The sequence below is a fragment of the Neodiprion virginianus genome, chromosome 7 (assembly GCF_021901495.1).
Source record: "Neodiprion virginianus isolate iyNeoVirg1 chromosome 7, iyNeoVirg1.1, whole genome shotgun sequence".
Lineage (NCBI taxonomy): Eukaryota > Metazoa > Arthropoda > Insecta > Hymenoptera > Diprionidae > Neodiprion > Neodiprion virginianus.
Genome location: NC_060883.1, coordinates 9865747 through 9889556, shown reverse-complemented (window position 1 = coordinate 9889556; position 23810 = coordinate 9865747). Strand labels below are relative to the sequence as shown.

Here is a 23810-nt window from a genome sequence, read left to right as displayed (position 1 = left end):
TGCCGAGTTGTGCTCAATTTGTACCTACTGGTGTCGTATGCGGTTGACAAAAAAATTTCAATTAGAAAATAGAATTTTTTCCTCGGTTTCAAAAACTCACTTTACGTCCTTGGTACACAATTTACTAATCTAAAAAAAAAGACAACTTTAAATAGCAATGTATTACTTTTGCTGAGTTGTGCAGACCAAGGACTCAAACTTCTTCCAGATCCAAATTGGCCCTCTTCCCGCTCGACTACAGAAAGTCCGAAAGTTTTTAAAAAATGATCTACATAAATATCTATTGAATGCCAATTCTTAAATGAGAGTATTGTCGTTTGCATTTAAAAAGTAGATCAAATTATCTACCGACAATCGCACGAGTCTCAAAAATTCAGATTTTGATGCAGAATATCTATGAATAAAATAAAATTAAAGTGTATTTTACTGTCGACTTTTGCACTATCTGTTTTATAAAAAATGGATTATAATTCCATTATCCATTAAACAAATAATTAATGGATCGTGGATTTAAATTTCATTAACCATTCACGAATTAGTGAAATATAATTTTGACCATCAATTGTTCATTACCTGATTAATTAGTAACAGCAGCTATAATTAATTGAAAAATATGCATAATACATTCGGTAATGCATTAAAGAAATAATGAATTTTTCACAACTCTCGGTCTTCGCGAGTCTTGTTAATTGGAAAAATTGCGGCCCCCACCAGACAACTTTGCACGAGTGCAAGGAAACAAAAAATGCAGAAAAAACCAAAAGTGAGATTATTTTTGAAATACCTTTTTTTTAACTGAAATAGCACAAGTTAGCACAAATCGAGCACAATTCGGCACAAAGTGCAGATTTTCGAATTTCTCAAAATTATTGAGTTTTTTTTTATTGTTCGTAACTGTTGGGGAGATTATTCATTCTTACAAAAGTAAAGGTAGTTCGGAGCAAGTTCTTTCGGAGATAAAAGTTTAAGCCCTGGCCTAGCACAACCCAACACAAGTCATAGATTCGATTTTTGGATTTTTCAAAATGAAAAATAATTTTTTCAATTTTTTGATTAAATTGTTTTTTCGGACCGAATACGGCACAAGCCAGCACAGATCGAGCACAACTCGGCACAAGTTGCAGATTTTTGAATTTCTCAAAGTTATCGAGATTTTTGAAATGTTGGTCATGGCTCGGTGTATTATCCATTTTTAAAACGGTAAGGGTATTCTGGAGCGAGTTTTGTTATCGGGAAAAGTTCGAGTCTTTCCCTGGCATAACTCACTAAAAGTAATGAATTTTATTCTTTTCTTATTTTTTAAAATTTTTTTTTATTTTTTTTTCGGGAAATCTAAATGCGGCACAAGTTAGCACAAATTGAGCACAAATCGGCACAATTTCAAAAAAGTCGATATTCGAAAAGTGCTGGACTGGTCGTAATTTGGTTTTTTCAAAATTCCCAGAAAACTGTTGAGGTTGAGGAGTCGAGTTTTACGGCACAAGTGAGCACAAATCGAGCATAACTCGGCACAAGTTGCAGACTTTCGAATTTCTCAAAATTATCGACATTTTTGAAATTTTGGTCACTGCTCGGGGGATTATTCATTCTTACAATGGTAAAGGTTGTCCGGAGCGAGTTTCGTCACGCATGAAAGTTTGAGCTCTGGCCTAGCACAACTCAGCACATGTCATAGATTCGACTTTTGGATTAAAAAAAAAGAATCATTTTTTTGATGTTTTTGTTACGGGGTAGAATGCGTAGGCTCCGATGAGCGGTAATCGGAGCTTACTTCACGCCCAGCCAAGGTGTTATTTGGCTATTATAGGGTCCGTTCACGTTGACTACGCACTCGCGTGCTACTACTCCCAATGCAGGAAGTGAATTGAATAGAAAGAGATCGGTATTAAGGGAAGGTAAACGATTATAAGTATATTGTTGTTTATTAGTAGTCAATGCAACGGAGTCGGTCGAGGAAAAAGGGTATGGTCTTGGTTTAGAGGGATAGGTGTCTTGCTTGAGCGCTAGGATGGATCTGCCTAGTTTTGCGGGATGTAGGAGGCAAGCTAGCCGCGAGTTACAGAAGAATCTGCTGACTCGCGGACGATAACAGCAGACTACAGAGCGTAAGGTAACTAAGAGTGTGGGAAAGGAATATGAAGTCTGGAAGACGTAACACGCCCCCCCTTAGGGAAGAACATTCGGTGAGGGTACGGAATAGAATGTTCGGAAGGTAGTGGAATGCCATGAAACGTACTGACTCACTTACAGAATATTACAAAGAAGAGTCTTAGAATATAGCGCCTAGATGTTGGTGCGCGTTTAAGTGGGTTAGTATACATTGGAACAAAATTTTCTTAATGACATCTTATAAATTCGGTGGTATATGTATACGCGTTTAGCACGAATCGAGATGGCAAGAGGATTCCGAGGCTCATTTGCTCGAAATCAAAGGTTGCGCCTCTTAAAACGCAATCGTTACCGAGATTGGAGCTCAACGCAGCTTTGATTTTAGCAAAACTTTACACGATTGTCAAAGAAGCTTACGGGACGAAAGTAAGCAATACTGACTCATGGAGCAACTCAACTATCGTTTTGTGTTGACTATGGTTGGAACCGAGTACGTTAAAGACATTTGTAGCAAACAGGGTATCGAAAACACAGGATCTGACAGAAAACGCGACGTGGCTTCATGTACCGTCGCCGGATAATCCTGCGGATATACTCTCGAGAGGTATCACCGCCGACGAATCAATAGAAAATCAGCTGTGGTGGCACGGACCGCCGTGTATCGTCGATAGAAATCGATGGCCGCGTCAGGATCAAGACCGGGAAATGCAAACGCCGGAGCTAAAAATTGTGGCAACGGTAACAATTCGTGCTGACGAAGAAATAATAGAAAGGTTTTCATCGTACGATAAACTACGTAGAATCGTGGCGTATTGTTTTTGTTTTCGAAAGGAGAAAACAAGAGAACGAGTGATCGGACCGGTAACAACCAACGAACTTGAGAAGTCGGAAAAAACACTTGTCAAGAGGACACAGCCCCAAGAATTTCAGAAAGAAATTTTCGACCTTCAAGACGGACGAGACTTATCGAAGAGCAGCAAGCTCATCGCATTCCGTCCCTTCTCAGACAAAGAAGGAGTTCTGCGCGTCGGGGGAAGGCTGAGACATGCCGAGATCGACATAGATCAAAAAAATCCGGCGATTTTGCCATCAAAGCATACGTTGACGAAACCTATAATTCGACAGGAGCACGAACGATTGCATTACTGCGGAACGGAGCAGTTATTAAGCGCCCTCAGACAAAAATTTTGGATCTTGAGCGGCAGAAGAGAGATCAAAAAGATCGTGAAACGATGCGTCCAATGTTTCCGCTGCAAGCCAAGAGGCCAGGAAATCATAATGGAAGATTTGCCGAAAGCACGTGTCGTCGGATTTAGGCGACCCTTTACCTGCACAGGGGTAGACTACGCGGGTCCTATAAAAATCAAAGAGAGCCGACGCCGCGGTAGAGTGCACGAGACCAAAGCGTACACATCAGTGTTCGTGTGTATGAGCACCAAGGCCGTACACTTGGAATTAGTCACGGAACTGACTCCCGAAGCATTTATTGCCGCGTTGAGAAGATTCACCGCCAGAAGAGGTATCTGCAGCCAACTCTATTTGGACAATGGTCCGAATTTCATTGGAGCCAATCGAGAGCTCAAGGACATTCACGAGTTCCTTCGCAAAGAAGACGAAACTATCACCACTCATCTTGCAAAGCAGCAGATTAAGTGGAGTTTTATCCCACCGCGATCACCGAATTTCGGAGGCTTATAGGAGGCCACGATGAAGGTTATTAAAAAACATTTCTATGTCGTTACGAAAGGCTTAACGCAAATATTTGAGGAGTTTTATACGTTGCTCGTAGAAATTGAAGCGATCCTCAATTCGCGTCCGCTTACTCCTTTGTCAAACGATCCCTCAGACCTATCCGTCCTGACAACTTCACACTTCCTTATCGGCGACTCGCTAATTCAACCGGTGCAACATAATCTCTGTGAGGTTTCAGACAATCGCCTATCGCATTGACAGCACGTACAGAAGCTACGACAGCATTTCTGGAAACGCTGGCATGTGGAGTACCTGCAAGAGCTACAGCGTAGACACAAATGGTTCACCGGAGACGGCGGTCTTCAAATTGACAATTTGGTCATCCTGAGGGATGACAATACACCGCCACTGCAGTGGAAGATGGGATGAGTTATCGAGCTTCATCCGAGAGCGGATGCTGTGACGCGAGTAGTGTCCGTGCGTACGACGAGCGGAATTCTCAAACGATCAGTACGCAATTTATGCTGCCTGCCAATCGAGGAACAGTTCAAAGATTAAGGGAACTGATAAACGATGAAGCAATTTGCCAAAGCTAATACGATGTCCGCGAGCAGTGTTAAAAACAAAAGTCTATTATTACAATTATCTACGTACTATACTGATACATTATATAAGTGATTCTTTAAATTTTTCTTTTATTATATACAAATTATCACATTAATCATAAAATTTATGTTATATCGAGCCAGTGATCGAGAATCCGAACATGTATTATTAAAAAGACGGTCATTTCAAGGGGGGCAGAGTGTTCGGGAGTCTTCGATTATTTTCAGTCGCCTGCGAGCGCCACAGTAGAGGGGGAAAAAGAAAAAGTCTAGTCATGAGCAATGGCCGAATAAACGATTACGCCAAAATATATTGCAATCTGATATCGTAAAAATGTGCATAATTATTCACCCTAATAAACAATAATGAATCGTTAAATTTATTAATCGAGTCTTCAAGGGTTGCTGTTACCGTCTTCGCGCTTACAGCTTCCGATTCCTCCGTGCTTCCAGCAGAATCATTGCTAGGGGCGGTGAGCGTGACCGTAATTGCAGTAGACCTCTGGTCAGACGTCACCCTTGCGGACTCGGCTGAAGACGCGGGTTCTTGGGGACTAACGAGGGGCTTGACGTCTACGGGGGGTGGAGGCTTTAGCCTTTTCGGAGGGAGTATTGGTGAGGGCAGCATACTGCGATGCAGGCGCTGTAAGGGTGGTCCTGAGCTCTCCGATTCTGATTCAGAGGGTTTTACAGCGGTGGGTGTTAAGCGCCTCACGGGTCTTGAAACAACCCTCCCACGTGTACGTCTCGCCACCGTGCCGGAGCTCTCCGAGCTCCCCTCACCCCTTTCAGGTACCGTTGGCACTGCAGGCACGCTGCGTAGACACGAGCGTGTGCGCGCTGCTACCATTGATGCATCGGCCTCTGACGGGCCAGCTGATGTGCCAGACGTTGACGCACGTGTGCTAGACGTCTGGCCTTTACGAGTACCGGAGGGTTTTGAAGGCGAAGATGAAGGCAATGCTTGCGTTTTCTGACTGACGTTCGGCTCCGCGTCCGAATCACTCGAAGACGAGGTTATCATCGGGTCTACGGGATTACGGGAAAGTGCATCGGCATTCACATTTTCGCGCCCTGGTTTATGTTGGAATTCATAATCATATTTACACAATCTAATTTTCCATCGACTGAGCCTCTTGCCTGGATCGAGCGTAGAGCGCATCCATTTGAGAGGCTCGTGATCGCTTACGAGCTAAATTTCCTTCCATAAAGATATGTGGAGAAATGTTCAATTGAATCGATTAAAGCCAGACACTTATGTTCCGTAGTTCCGTAATTCTTTTTAGCATTCGAGAAAATTCTGGAGTGATGAACGACTGGTAGATCATGGCCATCGTGAATTTGTGACAACACTGCTCCGAGTGCAAGATCCGAAGCGTCAGTCGTCAAGATGAATTGTTTGGGCAAATCGGGATACTGCAAAATCGGTTCCTGACACAGTGCTTTGCGAAGGTTGCGGAAGTTGTTTTTCTGCTCCCGCTTCCATACGAATGTTTCTCCCTTTTTGAGCAAGTCTGACAAGGGTTTCGATCTGACAGCAAAATCGGGAATAAATCGACGCTAATAACCGGTAAGTCCCAGAAATTTGCGTATGTTTTTCTGCGTTCTTGGGTGCGGAAATTTACGCACAACCTCCAATTTCTTCGGGTCCATTCGCAACCCATCGCGACTAACGATGTGCCCGAGATACGCGACTTTGCTACGCAAGAACTCGCATTTGTCCGGCTCGAGGCCGAGGTTAGCATCCTCGAGACGTTGCATAAGACGACGGACTTCAATCCGATGCTCCTCGAGAGTTTCCGCAAACGCGACAATATCGTCAAGATACACCAACAACTCCATGCCCTGCAACCCGATCCATCAGGTGCTGAAAAGTCGCAGGCGCGTTCTTAACACCCTCGGGCATGCGAGCGTACTCATAATGCCCGTTTATCGTAGAAAACGCTGTCTTTGGAGCGTCACTCCGATCCATCGGGATCTGCTGAAAACCGCTCGCTAGATCGAATGTCGACAAATACGTAGCTTTTTCCAGCTGTTCGAGAATTTCAATCATATTTGGAAGGGGGTACGCGTCGGGAATTGTCTTCTCGTTCAATTTACGAAAATCGATTACCATGCACATCCGAGGATTACCTTGGGAATCGGGTTTTTTGGGAACGATCCAGACCGGCGAGTTATACGGGGAGCTTGAATGAATAATTATTCCGTCCCTTAGCTTTTTCTCAACTTGCCGTTCTAGTTCCGACCGATACACCAAAGAAAATCTATATTGTTTCGCGTTTACCGGCAGCTCGTCCACCGTCGAGATTCAATGGTAAACCTGCTCCGTATACCGCAATCTATTGCCTGGTAGCTTGTACATGTGAGGGTAATCCTCAATGAGATTTATAACATGTGCACGCTCTACCTCGTTGAGCCTGTCTAATGGCAGCGATTTAGTTATGTCTTCTACCCGATCCGTCGGCGGAGTAGTCTCAACGTCGCTACCTTCGGAACTTTCTCCGCTCCAATAACCGTCCTATCGATAATGCTCGAAATCTTCGAGTTTCTGAGGCACGATTTCTAATTCGACGTCGTCGAATCGCGTGTTTATTGCCAAGACGTAGCACGATCCTCCCGAAGGAGAAAAGATACTTTCTCCGATAAACACACCCGGTTGAGTCTCGAATTGCGGTAAATATCCCTCCTTTAAATTCGCATTTTTCAAAGGAATGCTTATTTGTTCGCTCGTACGCGCGCGCAATTTATAACTTCGTTTACCCGAGGTGATTTTTGCTACTAACACGCGCTTTGTTGGTTTCGCGTCGGAAGGAGGCAAACCTACGAAAGGCTCAGGTCGGATAGGATCACTCGAGGTGACTAAAGTATTGTGATAAAACAAAATTTCGGCTTTCTCCGCGAAAAAATACGGTTTATCGATTAACGCGTCGCTTTTCAGTGGCAATTTTCGGAACATGTAAAATTTAGTCAGTTTTTCGGAAATATGAAAGACAACAGAGCCGAGTGTCAGAATATCCGATTCCTCTAGGTCTGTTACCCATATTTGATCGTCAGTATTAATAGTTAAGTCTTGATCGAGTGCACTAAGTTTGATTAACCTAGCCGAAGAACCCGTGTCAAGGAAGAATTTCCCTTTCTTATTACGAAGTTCGGGGGCAGTCAATTTGACTACTGGGCTCTCCTCGGCGGTGGGGGTCCAGAAGACGAGGCATCGTTCTCCAGGTACCCCACTAATTGTTGGTGTTCTCGGGGTCGACTGGATTCGCTTGCTCCCGTCGGGCTCGCAAGGGAATCTGTCCAGCGAGCCCCAGGGCAGTTTAAAAGCTCCCTTTCGGGGAGCGCCCCGGAGAAGACCGACGTTTTAACGGGCAGCACGGGCAACCTCTATTTTTCTTACAGCAATATTTATATCCGCAAGCCGTTGCCGGTCGAGAATATGACATACCCTGGCCACGCTCGCGGTTTTCAGGCGTTCGCGCGGGTTTCAAAATTCCGGGAGCCGGTTGTGGCGACTGGCTTCGATACGTAGATGATTGTCTATTTTTCCACGCCGTCGGCGACGGATATCGAAAGTCGTAGCGAGTGTATAGAACACGCGCTGACTCATCCTTACTCGTTTCATTAGCTTTCCGTCGGCTGTCTCGAAGCGCGAGTTTTTCAGCGATTCAAAAGGCCGCTTTGAGAGTTTCTGGCTCACGCAAATCTACCGCGGTTCCAATGTGGGAAGGCAAACCGCTTATAAATGAACTCATCGCGATGTGATGTAGCGGGTCCTGGTTTAACTCTGGCGGTTCGATGCCAAAATGAGATTTGAACGCACTTCTTTCCTCGCTAAGCGAAATTCGCTTTTTATCGTACAATTGCCCAACGGATTGATCGCGCTTCATTCGAATCGACGAAAGAGCCTCCGTGTAATACTCGTGAGTTTTCCGCGGGCGAGACGATTCTTTAGCAATTTCACCAACCCGGCCACGGTCTCAACTCTTTTGCCATAAGCGCAGTCTCGCGCGTCGTCGCGTAATCGCGTTATTATCGCGCTGATATACTGTGGTTCTGCCGCGGCCGGCACAAACGTGGAAGCGTTTCGTATATCCTGCGAAAAGTCCCTCAACGGCATATTTTTCCCGTCGAACTCGGGAATATTTGCGAAATTATTTTTTACAGCTGAATTTTCGACCATTGTAGTGACGCTAGCGACCAATTCGTCCGTCACATCGGCGGCCACATTGGCCGACACGTGATCAGGCATTTTTGACAAGTCCTGGGGAAGGGAGATCGACAAGGATAGGGGGTCCCGTTATCTATGATTCGACTCCCTCGTTATAGCACATAAGTACAAAATTCCAAAATTATAATTTCAATTCCAATTCCCCAAGGAAAAATCACCTAGTATCCCACTTCTGACACCAGTTCAGTATGTCACATGCGGAGTGGTCTCGGACGCGACTACTTGAGCCTCTACGAGAAGCGTAGTGGTTTATATTTATTTTTTCTGTGGATTAGCAGGTGATCGTTCTGTAGAGGGTGATCCTGGGAATTGGGTAGGAGATAAATTTACTTGGTTCGTTATTAATATTAGTAGAACTTTTATGGAATTCACAGCTTCAATTAAGTTCAATTGAAGATAGCAAGTTGAAATGCGGGACGAGGAAGCAACCGTTACAAAATGTTCTTAACCCAAATGTTCACACTCATTCGATTACTCACTCTTCGGTGGTTTCGCTACAATCCGAATCTGCAGAATGGCTCACACACGCGATTACACTCACCTACGATTAACTCTACACGTCTCTCACGAGCTCGTGGCACGAATGTCTAGCTTCGGAAGGGTAACGTCGCGACGCGAGACGCTTTGGCCACCACGTATAGAATTATAGGAATTCTCTCTCTAATCATCGGGGACGCTCAAAGACTGATATACTCTTTACGCGATAGCTTATGAAGGAGCCTGGTTCCGTTAAAGTTGGTTTGACTCTGTCTCTAACGGGACTGACTTCGCGCGCTCGTTCGGCACCCATTGGAGCGTCGGACAGCGAGCGAAGTTTTCGTCAGCGTTGCAAATTTGAAACAAAGGCTCACTTCGCGATGATCATCCTCGAAGCACGTGATCTCGCGCTCGCCTTATCCCAGTGTTGATTACACCCGGGATCCGGCGACCGCGGGAACGCTGACGTTGAGATGGTCTACTGCCCCGCTGCGTTTTTGTCGTGCCACGAACAGAAATATCCGGGAGTTATATTATATGAATTTAATAGTGGTTTGAGAATAATTACTGAAATTAAGATTATGCTTCTCCGTAAATTTATTTTATTTTAAAAGTAACATTGATGATATACAGGGTGGGGCATTTGAAGTGTGACAGAGCAATAGCACTCAAACTGTTGATGATACTGAAAAAAGTTTCATATGAAAGTTATATTATTTGAAAAGGCCGACATACTGGACCATCCTGTTATTTTTTCGGTAGAGGCGCTAAAGCTGCGTCAAGGTCAACTCCACTTTTTTAAATCGAACCATGTATTTTTTTTCCACGATATTATTACTGATTTTAAGACAAATTCAGCGACCTACAACACAAGAACAATGTGGGCACGCAAAGTATGAAAATAGTCGAAAAATCGGATCATATCGGAATAATCACTTTCAAAGGATCCACTAACCTTGGGTTGAGGTACCTACGGAAGATGCTTGAAGTGATGACCCTCGAGTTGTAAACATTTGTCAATTCGCTGATGAAAAGACCGTCGAACTGCAGCCAACATTTGTGGTGTAATTCAGGCACATGCTTGGCGTATTCTTTCTTTTATGTCGTCAGGCGTAGTAGGTGCTGAATTATTGAAATTGAAAATTCGCTTAAAAATCTATCTCAAAAGTATTCACGAGACTCCTACCTTGAAACTAATTATTTTGATTCAATTTGATTTTTCAATTATTTTCATCCTTCGCGTGCCTACAATGACCTTGTGTTGTAGGTCGCTGAATTTTTATTAAAGTCAGTAATAATATCGTGGAAAAAAAAATACATGGTTCAGTATGTCGGCCTTCTCAAACAATATAACTTTCATATGAAACTTTTTGCAGTATCACCAACAGTTTCAGTGCTATTGCTCTGTCACACTTTAAATGCCCCACCCTGTATATTTATAAGTATGTGTATATAAGCGGCGTACGTGACAGTATTACATAATTTTCTGTTCGCGACAGATGTTCCTTAAATATAATTGTTCTAAGAAGGGCACTCATCCGGGCTGAAACGTTAACAAAAAAAAAAAACTGTTTTGTACTGACCTTCATATCCAAGAATAATATTTACTCAACAACTATCGAGGTCCAGAAACCATTATTCATTAGTCATAAAGTGCGTAACGAATCGTACATCGTAACATCGATAGTGAACAACGGGCAAGATTCAATAAAATCTGCAGATTGTCACGATAGTGCGGTATAAGTTGGTATGTATATACAAAGCAATACGTTTTGACGTGAAATATGTGTGATGTATCTTTAACTTAGAATCTACGTTGACAGGTGGATGCAAGTATACTATTGCCTTTCTCATGTGGGTTCACCAACGAAGCGTAGATTTGGCATCTACAGAAGTCAACTGATATTGCCAAAAAGCGAAGGACAAAAGTTGTGATATGCAGGAAACTGAGCTCTCATTGAACAACGCAATTCGAAAACAATCCGTCAACTGCGTGACACATAATGCAAAATATGTTCGCCATTCTGTACAACAAACAAGTTGCTGTACAAGCATTTGCTGGCCTTGGTATTTCCTTTTTGAGATTTGTTACCCCCAAAAGTTGATTATATTGTATTCTGTGCTAGCTAGGGCCAGATGTATGCTGCCTCGGTTTCTGTTTATTCGCTTATCATCAGAGAGGTTGGATATTTTTGTGCGACACAATGCAAGTTATAAGTTCCACAGATAATCACTTGAATACTATTTATGGTTTAATATATTCTTCGAGACATAACTTTGAGTGAAAGCGTGTATGAAATGTATAGAACTCTATTTTACGTAATCAGTTTTTCCATCTATCCTGAATATTAACACATTCTTTCTATCTTTCAGACACTGGAAGCTTTGACTGAAGCAGAATTGGTGTGACATGTGCATGGGCAGCTAGTTTTTTAAATATGAACGAACCAAACGCAGGATCGAACATAAGCAGCGAGGGACCATTCACTTGAGAAATTAGTTCTAAATCACCGGACATTACTGGAATTCGAATTGTACTTTAATATTGAACATCACGTGGAAATCGGTAATATGCTGAACATCTTGAAACGATTATGCGAAATCTATACTACATTTCAATTTCTGTATTGTTTTATAGATTCTATGCGTCGTCATAAGTGATAGGGTACGAAATAAGTTTTTCACCAGCAAGCACTGCTCTGCCCGAGAGCGAGAGACGGAAGTTACTCGTCAGTTTTGTGGGAGTTTTATACCACTTTTCAATCTCAGTATTGATTCATTGATTTTATGCCTTGTCATAGATAATAGATTAGAAGGTGAAGTAAGTTACTTTTCACCAGTAAGCTCCGCTTTGTCCAAGAGCGAGTGACGAAAGTTACTCGTCAGTTCTGTGGGAGATCCATACCACTTTTCAATCTCAGTATTGATTCATTGAATTTATACCTTGTCGTAGATAATAGATCAGAGGGTGAAGTAATTTACTTTCCACCAGTAAGCATCGCTCTGCCCCAGAGTGACAGACTCAAGTTTCGACAGTTGTGTGGAGAACGTTTCTCCTACAAAAATTTGATATTTGACTAATGTTATCAAAGTTTGATTAGTAGAAAGAGTACTTCAACGTACAATAACCGGTGATCTAAATGCAACGATTAAATACGTACAGTGATTTGAGAGAAGAATGGTCGGGTTTGTCCCTGAGAATGAAAATTCCCAAGATCCTAGTTTAAACGTTTATAACCGTAATGAGTAGTTAATTTAAACATTAGGGTAGACGTTTATAACATTCGCTGATTGGGTTCGGGGTGACATATCTGGTCACCGAACGTAGCCACGGTCGCGGGATAGGTACCGTTATATACCCGTAGAGGTGAAGAGGGAAAAGGGGAGAGGGCTGATGAACTCGGTGAAGCTTTTTGGAATAAGAAGGTGCGAAGGAACAGGCAGTTCTGATTGAGAAGGTATCGAGTAAGGACACATCGAGTATCCTGTCGACCGTGGATTCGTTACCGAACTTCCCATAACTCATAAGGGATAAATTGAGTGCCAGCTATCGTGTTAAAAAATATTGAATTAAGAAAGCTCAGTATTGTAATATTGAAGTTGTACATTGATTATACGCATCATTTGCAATTCCTTTCATTAAATATGAATACCCGTTTGGCAAATGCAAAGAGTTCTGACGACACGATTACTACTCACACATATATATACATATATATGTCGGAGAAGAATAAAGAGGATGCATCATTAAGTGAATTCGAAACTTGAACTTTGAATGAGTCCGCCGTATCAAGCGTCAAGCGTTATTCAACATGCTTTGAATATAAAACAAACAAATGGTTTGTTTATAACAACGCTTGGATGAAATCGACAGTCACGGAAAAGCAAGCGAATTGACCAGACGTGTTGGGATCATCGCAATCCACGTAATGCAAATCCTACATCCTCTCCGCCTTTCCGAGGCTTTACCCTGACATCAAAAGTGGGATCAGAATCTGCTTCTCGCCGAGGAGAGAGACATGACGACGAAAGATAGCAAATGCTTTTGCAACAGCAGCAAAATAATTTCATGCAGATTATTGAGGCAATGAAGAAACCTTCTCAGACGAAAATCGAGTTACCTGAATTCGACTCACAAAAGGTGAGCGATACTCGAGCTTGGATTCGTACGGCAGACATGCGTATGTCAGAACATCCGCTGAAAGGGGCGTCGCTCATGAGCGCCTTGAGCCGTGCGATGGAAGGAGAGGCATTATCCTGGCTGACCCAGAACGTATTTGCCGAAATAAATTGGAATGAATTTGGAAAAATATTTTCTCTACGATTTGAATGTCCGGAAACCGTCACTGCTTTCTCAATGAGTCTTAATCAAGGAAGGCCAAAGGACGGAGAATGTATCGCCCCTCATTCAGCCACTATAATAACATCGTTGATAAACCGATGGACGTATCTCTCTATGGAACAGATTGCTGTGTCTTTTGTCCTCCGTCACATCTCTCAATTTGAACTACGACTTCAACGCCTTGCTTTCACGGAAGAAATTGAGACACGGAATAAATTACAAAAATAATTGAAGGCATTATATTACTTGAAGAGGAAAAACTCGGAACTTCACACTGAACATCGTCAGACCGAAGCAAAACGATTTAAAGAAAAATTGTCTACCAGCCATCTGAAGTGTTTCACTTGTGGGAAGATCGGTCATAAATCAACTGTATGCTATCAAAGAAAAGAGAAAAATGCAGCATCAAATGTGTGGCAGAGAGAAGCATCTACAAGCAGTGACGCGTGGAAGCCTATAACCTGTTTCGAGTGCAAGGAACCTGGGCATTATTCTTCACAATGTCCTGAAATGAATAAGAAGCCATCGTCAGGACGCTGCAACGGATCCAATATCGAACGACGAGTGGATATTTGTGAAGTGAATTCGCCTTCTGGCATTTTGAGGCATACAGGTGAGCAGTTTTCATTTGATTTTGATACTGGAGCCGAATGTTCTTTAATAAAAGAACCAGTGTTGCCAAGGTTCTCCAGGAAAAGACTCGATAATATCGTCAGTATGACTGGAATTGGACAAACAAGTGTCCATAGTACTATGCAAATTCTTACCAAAGTAAACATTGACGACATTGCCCTAGAAATTCTATTTCATGTTCTGCGAAGTCATTATTTGAGGAGTGATATTTCGATTGGTCGCGAAACTTTGATTCAGGGTTTGACCGTGCTCGTATCTTCTAACGAATTGAAATTAAAGCGTGAAATCCGTGTCGATGCTTGCAAAATTGGAGAATCAATCGAAGTAAATTTCGACAAAATTTAAACTGACATGTCTTTCGAGTCGAAAGAACGGTTGCTCTCAGTTTTGCAAGAATTTAGGGAGTATTTCATAACCGGCACACCAAAGCAACCTGCTAAAACGGACCCAATGCAAATTTTCCTCAAAGATCCAAATAAGACGGCATATAGACGTCCGTATAGTTTGAGTCACGATGAACAAAAAATAGTTCAAAATAAAATCAAAGAGTTACTTGCTGCAAACGTAATCCGCCCAAGCTCATCTCTATTCGCTAGCCCTATCCTTCTCGTGAAGAAAAAGGATGGATCAGATAGAATGTGTGTAGATTATCGAGAACTGAATGATAATACTGTACCTGACAGATTCCTATTGCCATTAATTTCTGACCAAGTAAATTGGTTACATGGGGCGATATACTTTTCTAGCTTAGATATGACATCCGGATTCCATCAGAACCTTATCCATGAAAATTCAATCGAATATACAGCTTTCATTACTCACAATGGACAGTATGAATATCTGTCCATGCCATTCGGGCTTCGAAATGCACCATCTGTTTTCCAGAGGGCCGGTTACAAGGCTTTGGGAGAATTGGCGAATAGTTTTGTCATTATTTACATGGACGATATTCTTATTGTTGCATCCAATGAGGACGAAGCCCTGGAGAGGTTGAAGCTTGTACTAAAAGTTTTGATAGATATCAGCTTTACTTTCAACATCAAAAAATGTTCTTTCTTAAAACAAAAAGTAGAGTATCTTGGTTATGAAGTTTGCAACGGAGAAATCTGACCAAATAAGAAGAAAATTTCAGCTTCAATATCTTTACCCTCTCCTAAAACGGTAACACAATTACGGCAATTCATTGGTTTGGCATCTTACTTCCGCCAATTTATTTCAAGGTTCTCTCAAATTGCGGCTCCTTTATATGCGCTAACTTCCGCAACAAAAGGAAACATTGAATGGAAAGAATTACACGAAAACATTAGAACACAAATAATTTCAGTACTTACCAATGAGCCAGTACTGACAATATTTGACCCGAATTGTCCTACTGAATTATATACTGATGCAAGTTCAATAGGCTATGGGGCAATTCTAATGCAAAAAAAAGGAAATATATTGCGCGTGATTGCTTATTTTAGTAAACGTACTTCACCAGCTGAATCGAAATATCATTCGCATGAATTGGAAACACTTGCTGTTGTTAACGCAGTTGAACATTTTCGACACTTTTTATACGGACGCCAATTCCTTGTCGTCACAGATTGCAACTCTTTGCAATCTTCGAGAAAAAAAAAGATCTTACTCCAAGAGTACATAGATGGTGGGCTTTTCTTCAAACTTTCGATTTCGATATAGTATACCGAAATGGAAAGAAAATGAGTCATGCGGACTTCTTTTCGAGAAATCCGTTACCAGATTCAATAAAAGAAAATTATAATAAACCCGAGCACAACGAGGTTAATTTAACTAATCTCTCAAATACATGGCTTTTAGCTGAACAGCAACGAGATGAAGAAATTTCAAAATTAATTAAAAATTTAACTGAACAAAAGTTGAATGACGAATTAGCAAAAACTTACGAATTACTCTCTGGAATTCTGTATCGCAAAATACAAAGACACGGGATAACGCGATCTCCACCTATCTTGCCCCGCGCGTACAGATGGTCAGTATTAACGCTACACATGAAGCAATGGTACATTTAGGATGGAAAAAGACTCTTGAGAAAATTTATGATTCATTCTGGTTTGACGGAATGTCAAGATATGTTCGAAAATTCGTTGAAAATTGTTTGACATGCAAAATTTCCAAAACAAATTCGAGAAAAATCCAAGCTGAATTACATCCCATTCCTAAAGTCGCAATTCCTTGGAATTCCATTCACATCGACGCAACTGGCAAATTAAGTGGTAAAAATGATGAGAAAAAGTACGTTTTCGTTTTAATTGGTTCTTTTACCAAATTCGTTCTTTTTCGTCATACATTGCATTTGGATACTAGCAATAGCATTAAAGCATTGAAACCTAGTATTTCTCTATTTGGCTCTCCCACTCGCGTAATTGCGGACCAGGGTCGTTGTTTCGCGAATAGTGATTTTCGAGAATTCTGTTTGGCTCACAATATTAACTTACACTTGATTGCAACTGAAAGCTCGCGCGCAAATGGTCAGGTGAAGCGAGTACTGAGCACTCTAAAGAACATGCTAACTACCGTAGAAATAACCGGCAACCGATCTTGGCAGGATGCATTGCCTGATGTACAATTAGCACTAAATTGTACGATCAACCGAGTCACAAAATCTAGTCCTCTCGAATTAATGATAGGAAACGTCGCCAGACCTCTTGAGCTCATGTTTGTTTCTGAGGAAGAGTGTGTGGAGGACTTATCTGAAATTAGAACGCATGCAATCGAGAATATTAACAAAAATGCAGAATATGAAAAGGAAAGGTTTGACCGAACAAAGGCAAAAGTAATCAAATTTTTTTTAAACGAATTTGTTCTTTTAAAGAATGAAGAAAGAAATCAAACAAAATTAGAAGCGAAATACAAAGGCCCGTATAAAATCACTGAAGTGTAAGAGGGCAACAGATATCTTTTCAAAGCTTTGAATTCCAATCGTACATTTAAATATGCACATGACCGGATGCGAAAAATGCCAGAGGGTAAAATTCCGGAAGAATTGGAAATAAATAAAGAAAATGTTGAATAATGAAATATTCAAATTGTGTAAATATTTGGAGTGTAAACTAAATACATGATTACTTTTGGAAAACTGTTCACATGAAAGTTTGTAGCCATAGCTCGGTCGAAATCGGAATTTCTTGAATGAAACCGTGAGTGTGCGGTGGGCAGCTTCATGTAAAAGTTGTGCCAGAAATCACTCAAGGGAAGTGATTAGACGTTGACCACTCAACGGAAGTCGTTAAGAACATTTGTCACCCAAGGGAAGTGATAGCATGTTGGTCACTCAAGAGAAGTGAAGGAGATGTAAAAATGTATTTAGTCTTTAAAATCATCCACATGTATCGAAATTAATTGCTTTGTCAATAAATGTGGGATTGGAACTGAAATTTAAGTTTTCTGTTCAATATAAATGATTAAAGTAAAATTGAATTCATTAAAAACGAACTTTTAATGCTGGAGAATCAAATTTCTTGCAGTTCAGTTCACATGGGGACCTGTGATTTGTCAGGATGGCCGTGTCGGAGAAGAATAAAGAGGATGCATCATCAAGTGAATTCCAAATTTGAACTTTGAATGAGTCCGCCGTATCAAGCGTCAAGTGTTATTCAACGTGCTTTGAATATAAAACAAATAAATGGTTTGTTTATAACAACGCTTGGATGAAATCGACAGTCACGAAAAGCAAGCGAATTGACCATACGTGTTGGGATCATCGCGCTTTTTACAATGAGTAATCCACGAAATGCAAATCCTACATCCTCTCCGCCTTTCCGAGGCTTCAACCCGACATATATGTTTATTGTTACAAAGCGGAAAATTAAGAGAGGAAAAGGATTTATTTCGTGACGAAGCTCTCCTTTTAAAGTCTCGAGATAGACTATTTTTACAATAATGTTGGTTGACGCAGCAACCTTATTCTTTTGAAAGACATAAGAGGTTTAAAAACGTGTTTTATCCATGATGACTACTAGATCATTAAAAAGGGGACAAAACGGGTGATTTTACCCTTTGTAACAATATATATCAGTGACCACTTCTCATAAAAGCGCCACCGCGGAGCGACGAGCACTGCTAGCCTGACCACCGCCGAGTTGAGATCAGCTTTGAGTTTCGCAAGACCCCATATCTTGGTTAAATCACAGGTTGAGAATGAGTACCCTCTTTTACTTTACCGCACCGAATTTGTGCACTCTATTCCAAGCCACCTAGTTCGTGCAACCTTCTTTAGAGCATTTAATTAATGCACTGTACTTGATTGCACCTAGTTCGTGCAATCTTGTCCGCAGCGCCTAGTTCGCGCTATTTTCTCTACACGACTCGTTTGTTTACAATCATGAAATGCATCATGTGTACTACTTCCTTGAAATCTGGATATGTTGTCAACTCACTTTTGAAAATAACCAATACATGCCTACATTTTTGGACAAACCTCCTCAATCAACAACGAACTAACACTGTTTCTTCACTTTTCAGATTCTTCCAATACAGAGCTACTCACGCTACGTTATAACACCACAATCACTCTACCAATTTCCATTAATTTTCTTACCTTACTTCAGTTACTATAATTATCTTTCCAATATATCTTTTCTTTCCGCAGACTCAGTTTAGTCCTTTAACCGACTCATCCGAGCCAAACCCTTATATCATACAAGTAATGCGGATCCAGAGTAGCAGCACATGTTGAAATTATCGAGATCATTGTTGTACAATTTGGTCGGTTAAACCGGTTAAATTAGTGGACCTGGTTAATGAGCTCTCGGTTCAACCCGTTAACCGACTAAGCCGGTTGATTTGGTCAACCGATTTGGCTGGTTAATGTGGTTAAGCGATTTGGCTAGTTAATCTGGTGAAAAAATACATTTCGCTCGATCAGCTGATTCTCGATAAATTTCACCATCCAAGTCAAATGAATCAGCTGTGAATAATCGTTAATGGACCACTCCGGTAAAGCTTATTATCGGAAAATGCTTATTTATTGATATTTTTGTATCAAAACCGGGATATTCTGGCGAAAATTACGAATAAAGGCGAATACTTCAACGTTGACCAAAGACATACCTGTATTGCAACGTTTCGTAGTTATTTTTACCTCTTATACATTCAAAATTCTACATTGATTGATATTTCGTTGTTCTTGGAATTATAATTTACTTCAACGAACCTTCGGAAATGAATTTCAAATTCGGAATTCAAAATTCTGACCTCAATGCAATCAGGCATGCGTTGCACGTACTGTACATCCCTCACAATCAGCGATATGTGTAAATACCTCCATATCTTGATGGAATCTCAGTGTAGAAAGAAGATTCTTTTAACAGCACGATAATACATTAATGACAACAGACAAGCAAATATTCAACAACTTCAGGCCGCTTGGCGGTATTCAAAATAACTCGTTTCATCTTTGTGCAAGAATTACCCTACCTATCAGTGACTACGCGACGACCAGACGTAAACTTATATCGAGGGAGAAATAACTCGTCGGATTGGCGTGTCAATAGTCCATGAATTAATTCATAGTTCACTTGAATTAATGAGAATTACTTGAATCCACGAGAATCACCTGAACTAACAAAGAATCACCTGAATCAATGGGAATTAACGGAATTAACGGAGACTTAATAGTCGACTTCTTGAATTGATCGAGATTAACAGAGAATTAAATTCAAATGATTTCAATTCGTGCTGGAATGATATTGTCAGCGCGCAATAATTGTGCCCGTTTATTCACGAGCTCTTTTTTCAAAATTTTCAGAGACGCGAAAAATCTCGGAATCTCCCCATGTCTCTATCGTAGTAATCATAGTAACCATAATGATAAGAATATTAATAGTAACTGCATATCGTAGTATGGAATTCATCGCAATAATAGTGATATTATGGGAAACTTAAAATAAACTCGAACTAGCAGGAGAGATAAGGAGAAATTAGATTGACGCGCCCAAAAATATTCCGAAATGAAGAAATTAAGTTGAATTGAATTAATTATTTTAGTTTCACAGAAAATTCGGAAAGTAATTGACGAAATTTTTAGGTATTGACGTGAATTAGGGTAAGTTATCGAGAATTCTTGGGAAAAGATTAATTCAATAGAATTGGATGAATTAATTTGAACTGACGGAAGAAAAGAAATAAAATAAATTGAAATTATTCAGATATGCACTTGGATTAAAGTGTATTATTGAGAATTGATGGTAAAAGTACTGAATTAGTTGAATTGAAAGAATTCACTCGAATAAGGTTACATTTATTTGAATTAATCTGAATTAACAGAATGATGTTGAGCCAAATGAATTATTCTGATTCAGCTTTTTCTCTAAGCCATAAAATAATAAATATAAAATGTATAATAGAAAATAAAATGAAATAAAAATAAAAATTGTAAAATTAAAATCAATTTAAAGAAAAGAAATTATAACACAACAAAACAAAAAAAAGTACTTGGCGCGACTGTTAGTTTATACATTAATTTATAAACTTCACTTCATATTAAGGCAGTCACGCCAAGTACGTTGTTTTGTTTTTGTTTTGTTATAATTTCTTTGCTTTATATTAATTTCAATTTTACAATTTTTATTTTTATTTCATTTTATTTTCTATTATACATTTTATACCTATTATTTTATGGTTTAGAGAAAAAGCAGAACACTCTTAGTTCTTTTTATTTTTTTGATTACATTTTTTATATTTTTTACATCGAATAAGATGTTTGCGTTTTTGAATTGAAGCACCTTAGCTCGATGATTACTATATGATTGAAAAAATGAATAACGTTAAATCAGCAAACCACATGTGCTTGGCGACACATGCTTCAGATATCATCAATTTGTTTCACAACTTTTTGCAAAGGATATGTAGAAGACTATATATACTTTATTATCTGAGAGCGGACTTGATTCAAATTTTTGTACATAATTTTTTTGTGTATTTTTAGAGTTTCATTGTACATTTTTTTGTGGGGATATAAATAAAGCTACTTACGTAAATGTACTTGTCTCCAGTTTTTTACACCATTTTTCGTGTTTTTGGGGTTTATTTCACGACTTTCTGGAAAGTATTGCTATTTCTAATATTCAAAATCGCCGGAAATTCTAAAAAAAAAAATTCATACGTGTTTTGAAAAATCAATGAATTCATTTCATATGAAATAAAAGAAACTACTAAAGATCCGTTAAACAAATTTTTGCCTAAACAATTTATTACTTGGATAATGGAAAAGAATGAATAACAATAAAAAAAAAAAAAAAAAAATTCGTTTGTATTATATAAAATGAGGCTCTGTTAAATTTTCCCTATTAAATCTTCATTCATTTATTTCTTTTCATTCCGCTCATTATTTTACTCACTACGAGCCTACGTACAAAATCCAGAGGCGCAAACATTTCATATTCATTCGTTATCGTATTGATATAATGTTTCATATAAATTGTTATATCATACGATAACGAATGAATATGTTGAATTTGTATAGAATGCCCCATATATATACCTGATCTACCAAGTGTGCGAAGGAACGTTGGGGTTAGCCGCTCGCGGCCGACGGTGTGTGGTGTGTGTGCGTCCGTGAGCCGAGCGTTTTGCCGTGTGGGTATGCCCGCGCAATTACGTTCTAACTCACCTACGAGCACCGTTCACACGCAACAATAGAGAACGTGCGATCTGTATTATCCACCAAGATCATATTCATGATCATCATGTTGGTGTAGCCCTAAAAGAACTCTGCAGCATCGACGGAGTGCGGCTGACTTCAATCTCGTTGCCGGGTGTCATGGCTATTTCCATGCATAAATAATCATAACAATAAAAAGTGTGCGATGAGGACGAAATTCTATAATAATGAATGAAACGAAGTCGATCATGTTATAAAGCTATATTGGCGATATTCTCATAGCCACAGCCTTCGTTAAAGTCTCAATCAAAAGAGTAAAAAAAATAAAAAATATACGCTGGTGGATTTTTTTGGAGACTCTATAATTCGTTGATTATGAGGAAAATAATTTTTTGTATATAGATATAGTCTTGTGTACAAGCAAGTTGTGCGGAGTAAGAGTGTCGCGGGCTGTCGAGAAAATGTACTTGTCTCAAGTCGCTACCGCGACTCTTGATTACGATACGTTTATTCAAGGAAAGATTCGCACGTATACATATTATTTCAAATATTCGTTGCTTATGCAAAAAATAATAAGTTACAGAAATCATTTAATAATCTTCGTGTTTTTAAGAGATACATTGCATAACGCGTTGCAGTAAAGTAAAAAATATTACAAGAGAAATTACCGGAAACTGCGGTTAGCTTTTTTTTAGATTCGTTTTTTTTAAAATTTAGTAAATACATTGCCATGTATCACCACGTGGAGGTCGCTGCGATGAAGAGACCCACCCTATTCCGTCCCAACCTCCCAACCATGCCAGAAAAAATTAAAAGTGTTACGTACATCGATAAATATTCAAAAGAAATTTAGTACATCAAAAAAATTGAGTTAGACATGCAGGAGTATATTAGAAATTCATAGATCAGGCGTATTCAAAAATCAGCAAAATCTATGGTACACAACATAATCAAATGTAATGGCGCGTCAATAAATAAAATATATACATTCGATCGCGTGGAGTACCATACTTTTTTGCTTTCCGTTATGACGTGTCTTTGGTATAACAAGTAATTATAATAGAAATGAAATGAATCTTCAAAATAAATTGTTGCAATGAATATTATGGAATGAAAGATGCATACATTCAGCAAACGAATATAAAAGATTGTTATTCAGAAATTCATGCATTTCTGAACTTGAAAACATAATCTAAAATCACGTTGTGTCCGTACGAAATTTTGAATGGGCTGTAACTAAAAAATGAAAATTTAACAAGCAGGATATACATGCGAGGATTGCTTTGTAATACGAAAAATTAAAAAATACACACAAAGTGTGCCTACACATAAAGAAAACAATCGTTAAATCAAGAATTAAAATATTCTTGAATCAAGTGCTGAGTATTCTTCATTCATTGGATCACTATCCTTTGAAATTGCAACTGATGGTCTTCTACCACATTACTGTCGGTTGTGGACGAAACACTTACGGATGTGCTTGTACCCACAACTGTCGTCTCCTCATTGGCGACCGTTATAGAAATCGGAGAGTTGGGCATTACCTCCAAGCCAAACAGATCGACTTCGACGAATTCTGTTGAAGATCTAACCTCGTCAAACTTGATAACATTATCTGTTATCGTGTCTTCGCTTGACGTGTCTTCCGCGACCAATTTTTGTCGATCATTTGGTTCGCAGCAATTCTACATTGACCATATGTTATGTAAAAGATTGATAAGTATGTACAGAATATTGGAGCCGGTCTGATTTGAGTCCTGACCCCCAGGTGGGTCTTGTTTCAAATAAATGTTTTACTTCTATTTGCAAATTTTTCTTCAGACATAGTCAAAAAATGTAAGTTATTTCAGCTTCGTAAAACCTATTTTTCAGGTAATCGCGGGGCATATGATAGTAATATTTCTCAATAGAAAATGTTTTATTTGTCTCGTAATTGTAGTATACATAAGAATAATTAATTTTTTCCATCCGCCACTTGCGAGTTAACTCTACGATATTTCAGCCCGAAATATATTGCTATTGGAGAATAAAACAGTATCACGCCTGTTCGAAAAGGACAGCAATAGCTCATTGAATTTTTTCCCAATTCACGAAACTGATAAA

The 23810-nt window shown here is 39.7% G+C and overlaps 1 protein-coding gene across 1 annotated transcript; it reads left to right on the top strand.

The window, feature by feature from the left end:
- The first annotated feature begins 2552 nt into the window (after window positions 1-2552).
- LOC124309051 (uncharacterized) lies at window positions 2553-4189 on the top strand. Its single transcript, XM_046772285.1, has 4 exons — window positions 2553-2588; window positions 2644-2847; window positions 2941-3761; window positions 4063-4189. Exons 1-4 carry the CDS (start codon window positions 2553-2555, stop codon window positions 4187-4189), a joined length of 1188 nt encoding a protein of 395 aa, XP_046628241.1.
- Window positions 4190-23810: the final 19621 nt, after the last annotated feature.